Source organism: Hermetia illucens, chromosome 2, assembly GCF_905115235.1.
Source record: "Hermetia illucens chromosome 2, iHerIll2.2.curated.20191125, whole genome shotgun sequence".
Lineage (NCBI taxonomy): Eukaryota > Metazoa > Arthropoda > Insecta > Diptera > Stratiomyidae > Hermetia > Hermetia illucens.
In genome coordinates, this window is record NC_051850.1 from 57,351,225 (window position 1) to 57,360,765 (window position 9,541).

The window sequence follows — 9,541 nt, forward strand, 5'->3', positions numbered from 1 at the left end:
GAAAGGCCCACGTATGTTTGTGCACCGCTTTCCGCGCAAACCAGGTACTTCCAACAACCATTTCGTGCGATACTGCTAGCTGCGCAATCTGTTATCATTGGTATCCCTATGTAAACTATGGGAGCCGATGTATCGCCTGAATACGGGCTCCGTCCCTACTTGACTGTTGAAATCTCCAAGTATGCTTTTGATATCATACTTGGGACAGGCTTCGAGGGTCCGCTCAACTAATTCGTAGAAGGTATCCTCCGACTCTCCAGTCTCTTCTATAGGGGCGTGAACAATTATGAGGCTTATATTTCTAAATTTGCCTTGCAAACGCAGAGTGCATAGCCTTTCACTTATATTTACAAAGCCGATAACAGCAGGTACCATTTTTTGGCTGACTAAGAAACCTACTCCGGGCATTTGGTTAACTGAATGGCCACTATAATATATGGTGTAGCGGCTCTTCTTCAGGAAACCGTTCCCTGTCCATCGGATCTCTTGCAACGCTGTTACATCACCCTTATATTGGGACAGGGTATGGGCTAGCTGCTCAGCAGCGCACGTTCCATGAGAAAATTCGCAAATCGTTAATCCGTTGTCGTTGTCAGGTTCGTCGTTGTAAAATCCATCCTGTCCGAGGCTCCTTTCATGGCTTCGTAATATCGGTTTTCCGTGTAGGGTTGTCAGCCCTGCCCAACCCCCAACCTGGAGGAGCAATCGAAAAGCCCCCTCTGGGATGGGAAGAACAAGCACCCCGTTGCACATGATATTTCACTACAAGGAATATGTGGTACCCACGAGACTCGCCAAACAGCCCCGGGAGCACCTATGTCAGCCAACTCCCCATTAATTCTGTTACAGTTGACCAAGTTGAATGCGTTTTTGATATATAATGCCAACACAGCACAACAGCCGCCAGATACTAGTGCCTCTTTTACCAAATTCACGCCCGTGCTTATTGCATCCACCGTAGAGTGGGCACGCCGGAAACCAAACTGACGCCCCAACAAGCCTGTAAGAGTGGCGTCGCTGCTCCTGTAGATGACTCTCTCCATTATATTCTTCATTGTATCCATCAGACAGCTACGGCGATATGATGCTGGGTCTCCAGGTGGCTTCTTGGGTTTGGGAAGCACTGGGCAGGGAATACTCCTTCCTAGTCTTCACTGCCAGCTTTAGAGCTCTATTAAGAATGCCACCCAAACCTGGGGCCTTGTTGTCGGTTATCCTACCACACATTTTCTGCAGCTCCTTCGCAGTTGCCATTGAGGAAACAATGTGGTAACAATCTCTTTCAGGTCACCTGGAGTGATATCCGCAGCCTCTTCATTACGACCTCATAGAGGTTTATATGCCATGGTCGCATAGCTGTCTGAAGCAGTTCTTTTTAGTCCTCCGAATAGCTTCTTTTGAGCGGCCGGCAGTTGCCTGCGTATCTCCTCTCGGCGCGGTTACCGGGCTCTTCCTTAAGCCTCTGATAAAGTGTCCTTGCCCGGAAACATACGGCTCGCAAACTTGCAATTTCGTTGTTCCACCAGTAGATGAGTTGCCTGCTGAGGATCAGTCGCATTCTGAGTAGTGCCGTACCTTTCAACTCCCATAATCGAGATTCCTTTGTTCAAATATTTTAATTAGCCCTTTGCACCATCTTACTTCACGAGCACCACAGTGCTCTTAAGAGGGGCTAGCACTTTCCTGTAGGTTTCCCCAGGTGTCATTAATTTACCGAAACTTGTCTTTAGGGTATTTTTGTTTCCCGGTGGTTTGGAGGTATTTTTGAAACTGGGAGTCATCTTTATTTGGAATTTAGTTTTCAGCTTCGGTGTTCAGCGAGGGAATGGGACTCCTACACGATTAAGAAGGCTCCCCTCTTTCCTTTAATTGTCTCTTTCGCCTCTGGGATCCAGACAGCTTTTTCCTGATATTGCTTTTCATTGTTTTTTTATATGCCATATGGAGTTCCATGGAATTTGATTATCCATGAATATAAGGCTTATTACTTAGGTGGCTCGCTCAATAATACAGAGGCCATCATCTGTCAGTACGGGTCGCTTAACTCTTTGTGTTTGGAGTTTTTCGATTACCGCTTGGTTTTTGAATGCCCCGTGGTTCTCGGGAAGATAACCCCCTACTATAACAAGGTAGATAATTGCAGGGCAGAAGACTTGAACGTACATGAAGCATACACAAGTTACTTTCAAACCTTCCTTCAGAAGTTATTCGGAGGGAGTATCTATGGCAACCAGTGTGCTATTGCTACGCCCCTGCAACTACAAGGGAAACTTGAACGGTAGAATATCTCAGCAGTTCCAGAGAAATGGAATGGAATGGGAATTTCGACGATAAACGGCTTCATTCGGTTATTCAACTATCTCAACTCATCAGTCTCAGTTCTACACGTTCAGCAATAAAATTAAAAATTATTTGAGTATTTCATATAATAAAGATATAGCCTGGTGAAACCTCTGTTACGTTGTGGGTCTAACTTATCTATTTAGTCACACATCGAGAGTAGAAAGATAGGAATAAAGGGAAAGGCATAACAAGGAGGCCCGTATAATTTTTCCCCCATAATTTTCATCCCGGGACTAGATTTGCTCTCTCTGATGTCGAAGTAGCTTCTAACGATATATTCTGCATCCTTTTTGGAATGTTTGCCTTGGAATAAAAGTCTCCAACTTCCGCCTTTCCATTCAGTTCAGTATAAGTAACAAACAAGTGTTGATAGTAGTGGATAGAGTGGAGACTACGAAAAGGGTGAAAATTTCATTGCTGGTTATGCCATCCGAAGGTAGCTTAAGTGTGCAGCATCTTAGAATTAGGTGGCGTAGAACAGTTGATAAAAAGTGGAGGCTTCTTGAAAAGCTCTGGAAGGAAGTGAAATACATTACCAAAAGCCGGTGCTGATAATGCATAGATGAGAATCATTTCCTAGTAGGAACGTATCAAACATTGAAAAGAAAATTTAAAATAAATTATACATTTTTTTTCAGATTTTCTTCTTTAATTTATAAATAAATACTTCCGTCGTTTTAATTGTCTAGAACAATGCTTGAATGTTTTAGATACTAAATATGTTAATGAACTAATTTAGTGTTACTGCTCCCCAGAACCGGTAGTCGTCTTTATCCAGTCGTGATAATATGAAACTCTAGCGTGGACATCAGGGAATCCTTTGGCGCAGGGAATGCCCCAGTTGACGAGAGCAACTAATAGTCCTTCGTGGGTAAGTGGTCCTCCTGAATCTCCCTAGTAGCACAAAGAAAGCATGGTTACGGTGAGCTAGAATGAACTCAAAATAACACAATATCTGTAACTTACATTGCACGCTCCTTGTCCAGCCTGATTATAAGTACACAAGTGGCCAACGCCCAGATTTGGATCGTCAGAGAATTTCCGCTTGCAGTCAACATACGCCATTCGCTTCAACTCTATTGCTTGAAGCTCAGTTGGGATACTTCCTCCTGCCTTGAAGATTTATTGAAAGATGAATGTAAATATGTTTATGCTATTTGAAAACCGTTTACCGAGAGTCGCCCCCAACCAGTTAACGTGATGACTGCATCGTCAGGAGAATCGTTTGGGGAAAACGATATCTTCTGGGTGAATTCATTGTATCGAATTGAATCATTCAAACGTATGAGAGCGATATCGTTGTGATAAGCTGGTTTATTGTATCTGGGGATTGGAGTCAAAGTAAATAAGATATTTTATGATTGCGCGAGGCATGGTTCATTACTTTTCGTGTACGTAGATTTTTTTGGGGAAGTAGTACACTCCTTGTCCTTTTAAATCTTGGGTGCCCGTTAAAACTTTGAGACTTTCTGGAGTTCTCCTACGGAAAACAACTTTTGTTAATATCTTTTTAATTAGATACATAGCTTGATGTGAATATATTAGTATTACACTCCTGTTTTGATTCAAATCGCACGTTTGCATAGTTCTAATATCTGCCTAGTTTCATACTTACCCACTAACGCAGTGTCCAGCCGTGATAATCCATTCTTTTCCTATGATGGCTCCTCCGCACATATGTTGGCCCTTGCTAGTCTGTAATGATATTTGAAATGGCGCTGATCCTTCCGGTGCATCCTTGCCCCCAACAACTCGTTCGAAATTCTGTGGTGGAAAAACTATTGCACGAAAATGTTATTTAAATGAATTTAGGCACTGCATTGCACACAATATTAACCTTTGTCTAAATACTCCGCAAACACAAGCGGAATGCACAAGAATATCACAAACTTTCTCATCGTTTCTAGTAAACTGTGGCCACACAATGAATGGGACAAAAACTTGGCTTGTATTTATATAAGAACTAATTACCTGAACTAAACTGAGTATATATTCCCTGCGTACACGTTTCTCATATACCGTGGATATCGTCGGTGATAGAGCCCAGTAGGTGGTTACCTTAATTATTCAAAGTTCCACTTTCTCACTAGAAGTGACTATCGGAATGTGGACGCGTGTGTACGAGAATTCTTTCTTAATGTTAACATTTTTGCTAGCACATTGCACTGTTGATACTTATTCGTGTGAAAATACGTGCATGCATGGAAAAGTAATTTTCAATTGCTAGGGCTAACATTTTCGGTGAAAGTCCGTAGAGACATTGCCATACTGCCTATTCTCAACAATTGTGAATTGCAAGATTTTAAGACACTCGCTGAGAAACGGAGTCTTGAGCAAGATCCTCATCTAGTTGGTGTGTAATAATCTAATACGGTTGGGTCCATTCTAAACTTCAATGCAGCAGACACGATGAATATTGAAATTTCTAGGACATATCGTTTTGGACGTAAAAATTGAAATAACAAGAACTAGGCGTGAATTCTTCTAGTTTTCTTTGGACTCTGCCTCTTAATGTTCAGCTGGATATTCAGCCCACGCCCAAAGCATTGCACGTGCCCATCCCACTGAAGTTTTAGTAGTTCCACGACAGTCGATACAGAAGATTCATTTTGTAGATCATACAAATCATCATTGTAGTTTGCACGCCATTTTCCCTTACTGATCCTGAAATTTATCATCATCATCAACGGCGCAACAATCGGTATCCGGTCTAGGCCTCCTTAATAAGGAACTCCAGACACCCCGGTTTTAAGTCGAGATCCAGCAATTCGCTATCCCTAAATGCTGTCTGGCGTCCTGACCTACGCCATCGCTCCATCTCAGGCAGGGTCTAACTCGTCTTCTTTTTCTACCATAGCTATTGCTCTTATAGACTTTCCGGGTGGGATCATCCTCATCCATACGGATTAAGTGACCCGCCCACCGTAACCTGTTGAGCCGGATTTTATCCACTACCAGACGGTCGTGGTATTGCTCATAGATTTCATCATTATGTAGGCTACGGAATCGTCCATCCTCATGTAGGGGGCCAAAAATTCTTCGGAGGATTCATCTCTCGAACGTGGCCAAGAGTTCGCAGTTATTTTTTGGTAAGCACACAAGTCTCCGATGAATACATAAGGACTGGCAAAATCATAGTCTTATATAGTAAGAGCTTTGACCCTATAGTGAGACTTTTCGAGCGAAACAGTTTTTGTAAGCTAAAATAGGCTCTGTTGGCTGACAAGAACCGTGCGCGGATTTCATCGTCATAGCTGTTATCGGTTGTGATTTTCGACCCTAGATAGGAAAAATTTTCAACGGTCTCAAAATTGTAGTCTCCTATCTTCATTGTTTTCGTTTGACCAGTGCGATTTGATGTTTTTCGTTCTTTTGGTTTTGGTGCTGATGTTGCCACTATATACTTCGTCTTGCCTTCATTGATGTGCAGCCCAAGATCTCGCGCCGCCTGCTCGCTCTGGATGAAAGTACATTGTACACCTCGGGCCAGTAATTGGGTAGATTTGAAGAGGATGGTGTCTCTTGCATCAGTGTCGTGAATCACTTTCTCCAGAGCCAGGTCGAAGAGGACACATGATAGGGCATCCCCTAGTCTTAAACCGTTGTTGATGTTGAATGGTCTCGAGAATGATCCTGTTGCTTTTATCTGGCCTCGCACATTGATCAATGTCATCAGTCTTATCAATTTTGTTGGGATACCGAATTCTCTCATGGCCGTGTACAGTTTTACCCTGGCTATGTTGTCATAGGCGGCTTTAAAGTCGATGAAAAGATTGTGCAACTGATGACCATATTCCAACAGTTTTTCCATCGCTTGCCGCAGAGAGACAATCTGATCTGTTGCTGATTTGCCTGGAGTGAAGCCTCTTTGGTATGGGCTGATGTTCTGGCCGTATGGGGCTATCCAGCCTAGCAAGATAGAGGAGAGTATTTTATAGATGGTATTCAGCAACGTGATACCTCTATAATTGCTGCACTGTGTAATATAATATCCCCCTTTTTAAGGTTTGGTGTAAAACAAAACCTTATTAAAATCGGTTTACTGTCTGTCTGTCTGTCCGTCACACGCATTTTTCTCGGAGACTATTGAAGCGATTGACACCAAATTTGGTGGGAACTGTAAATGCTCACGCATACAGTAAGTTACATCATGTTACGTCGAATTTAAGGGGAGGTCCCCATACATGCAAAAGGGGGGTGTGAATTTTTTTTCACCAAATATAGTCATGTGGGGTATAAAATGAAAGGTCTCGATTAGTAATTCCCGAAGCTGGTCTTAGTTTCGACCTTTTTTGGAAAAGCGGGGAGTTCAGGGGGTCGAAAGTGGTCATTTATTTAACGGGGCCATTCTCAGAAACTAACCAGTCGTCAGGCATTGATTCGCTGTTCCATACTTTGAGTATCAGTTGATGAACCACTTGGCGTAATAGTCGCCTCCATATTTAACTAATTCGGCTGTAATTTCATCGGCTCCTGGCGACTTATGGTTTTTAAGCCGATGAATTGCACGGACTGTTTCTTCTATGCTTGGTGGTGGCAGCATTTATCCGTCGTCTTCAGTTGTCGGGACCTCCAACTCGCCGATGTTCTGGTTGTTCAGTAGTTCATCAAAGTACTCAACCCATCGCTGCAATATGCCCATTCTGTCGGAGATCAAATTTCCCTCTTTGTCTCGGCAAGATGAACATCGAGGTGTATAAGGCTTCATCCTGCTGACTTGTTGGTAAAACTTGCGCGCCTGGTGCGGTTGCTCCCTGTACTTTTCCAGTTCACAGACTTATTTATTGGTTCCTTTTTCCGTCTGTGAAGTCGCTTCTCGGTTCTATGGAGTTCGTGATAAGTCTCTGCACATGCCCGCGTTCTTTGAGAATGCAACATTACTCGGAATGCACCATTCTTCCGTTCCGTTGCTAGCTTGCATTCATCGTCAAGCCAGCCGTTCTGACTTTTCTTGCGGCTGGGGCCAAGTATCTTTGTAGCCGTATTTATTATAACTTTCTTCAGGTGGTTGTGAAGATCATTTGTTGATGCTTTATCTCCAGGATCTCTGTTGACTGCAACTATTGCGGAATCCGTTTCCCTCTTATAGGTGTTGCGGAGGGCTGTGTTGTGAATGGCTTCAGTATTCACTCTCACCTGATTGTGAGAGGGGATTGTAGGTGGTGTCGTAATTCGAGATCCTGGAATTCGCTGTTTATTTTTATTTTTCAATAGTAACTTACATTTCAACATTGGTAGCTTATTTCTAGCTTAAGTTGAACTTAGCTATCTTAATTCTATTTCAATTGGTGGCTATTACATTTGTTTGGCCTATTTTACACACAAATCTTCACATTTTCTTAGTTACCAAACATTAACTTTATTTACAAAAAAGACGCTCGCACTAAAAGCACCAGAAGATTTTTATTTTACTTTCTTAAAAAACTACTATTTACATGCTTAATTCTAACTGAAGATACTTAAAACTACTATATACAATCGCACATCACAGTAACTTGTGCTTATCCTCTATGTACCCCTACCAGGCCAAGAGTATGAAAGAGTTAAAGGATGGAGGGTTTTAGGTTATTATTTACAATTTGGCAGGGCCTGAGAAATATGGCCAACGGGGATGTGCTACCGTTGGTAGAGCTGCCGAGTTAATGGATTTGGGTGGTCTTCCGTTTTCTCGACAAATCTTTCCATTAAATTGATAACACATTTTCGAAGTGATTTCACTCTTCTTTGCAGATATACTTCGGTGTTTTTTTGCGAACTTTCTAATAGCATTCAAACGCTTCGCATTTATTCATGGCAGGGTTGGAGGAGGTGATCCACGTAGGTACTCCGTAACAGAAGATGGGTCGTATCAGGATCTTGTAGAGAATCAGTTTGGCTTTGGCACTAAGGCCTATTTTTTGCAAAGAAAATAGTAGATCTTACTAACTGCGCGGCGTGCCTTGCTGATAGCCAGCTCCAAGTGCGGATTAAATTTGAGAAATTTAACTCCCAAGTATTTGATCGTCTGTGATTTGCTCAATGTTGTATTTTCGATTTTAATTTTCAAGCGTTTAGCAATTTTGCGTTTTTGCCTCATTTATTCTAATGCCCCAATAGCGGAGCTTTAGCGGTCTCAGGAATGGGACCGTGTTATAACATATAAGGTCCTGAAATGGATCCTTGCGGTACTCTTGGTGCTACTGGCAAGAGATCGAAAAATTAGTTCCCCACGTTGACATAGAACAGCCTATCTTCGAGGAAGCTGATGGCAATTTTGATAATCGAAATTGGGAAGTTGTTTTGTATGAGTCCGTTTGCCCATAGGAAGTTAAAGGCCTTTTCTACTATCGATCCAATGCACAGGTTAATGTTGGTTTATTGTTGACTTAATCTAGAAACGAGAATACCGTTCAGTGCATGTTGCGTTCCATGTTTATGACGAAAATTGAACTGGTGTTTGGGAATGATATTTTTAAGATTACAATGCTGGAAAAATTCAGTTATCCAGGCTTTCTCAAAAAGTTTTCCTAGGTTGGAAAATAGGGAAATGAGTCTGAAATTGTTTGGTTCGGATTAGATTCACTTATTTCGAATCGCAATAATTTTTGCTACTTTCCAAGTAGATGGAAAATAGCCGTTATTATTAAAAACTGCTAAAAGAAATTTTAAGGAGACGATGGCTAAATTGTTAATGATGAAATTGGCAATGGTTGTGGGTCAAGGTGATGAGTTGTGGAAGACTCAGAAAATGTTGCCAATTCACTGGTTGGACTGCGATGTTTGTAGCCGCAAAAGTCACTAATTTATTGGAATGTTTGGAAAGGAATTCTCTAATTGTCGCTTCAACAGTCACAGTTAAGGCCGGATCGTTTCGAAGGGGAGAGGTGTTTAGCTGAGCCTCAAATGATTCCGTAAAAACTTGCGCTTTTCTAACATCACTGCAGATAGGTGGGGGCACTTGTGTTTGCAGGTCAAAATGTTTATATTCTAAAATATGTTAGGCCTGGGTTTTATATCTGCTAATTTCCAGGTTAATTCTTTATTGCGGAAATTCGCCACCATTTGTCAAACAATTGTGCTCATGCAATTAATCCGAGAAAGAAATGTTTTGTATTCTGCATTGGCAAATGGGACAATACTTAATTCCGTTGCTGGGAGCAGCAGCGAGAGCTTGAACCAATTCTCGGAAACCCGTATTTGCTTGCTTGGCATTTGCTTA

At 42.0% G+C, this 9,541-nt stretch overlaps 1 protein-coding gene across 1 annotated transcript; it reads right to left on the bottom strand.

The window, feature by feature from the left end:
• Window positions 1–2,952: 2,952 nt before the first annotated feature.
• Window positions 2,953–4,339, bottom strand: LOC119649048 (chymotrypsin-2-like). The gene is made up of 6 exons (XM_038051026.1): window positions 4,181–4,339; window positions 3,959–4,121; window positions 3,728–3,823; window positions 3,516–3,666; window positions 3,310–3,456; window positions 2,953–3,237 (listed from the first exon to the last, which is right to left on the bottom strand). Exons 1-6 carry the CDS (start codon window positions 4,239–4,241, stop codon window positions 3,085–3,087), a joined length of 771 nt encoding a protein of 256 aa, XP_037906954.1. The 5' UTR covers window positions 4,242–4,339; the 3' UTR covers window positions 2,953–3,084.
• Window positions 4,340–9,541: the final 5,202 nt, after the last annotated feature.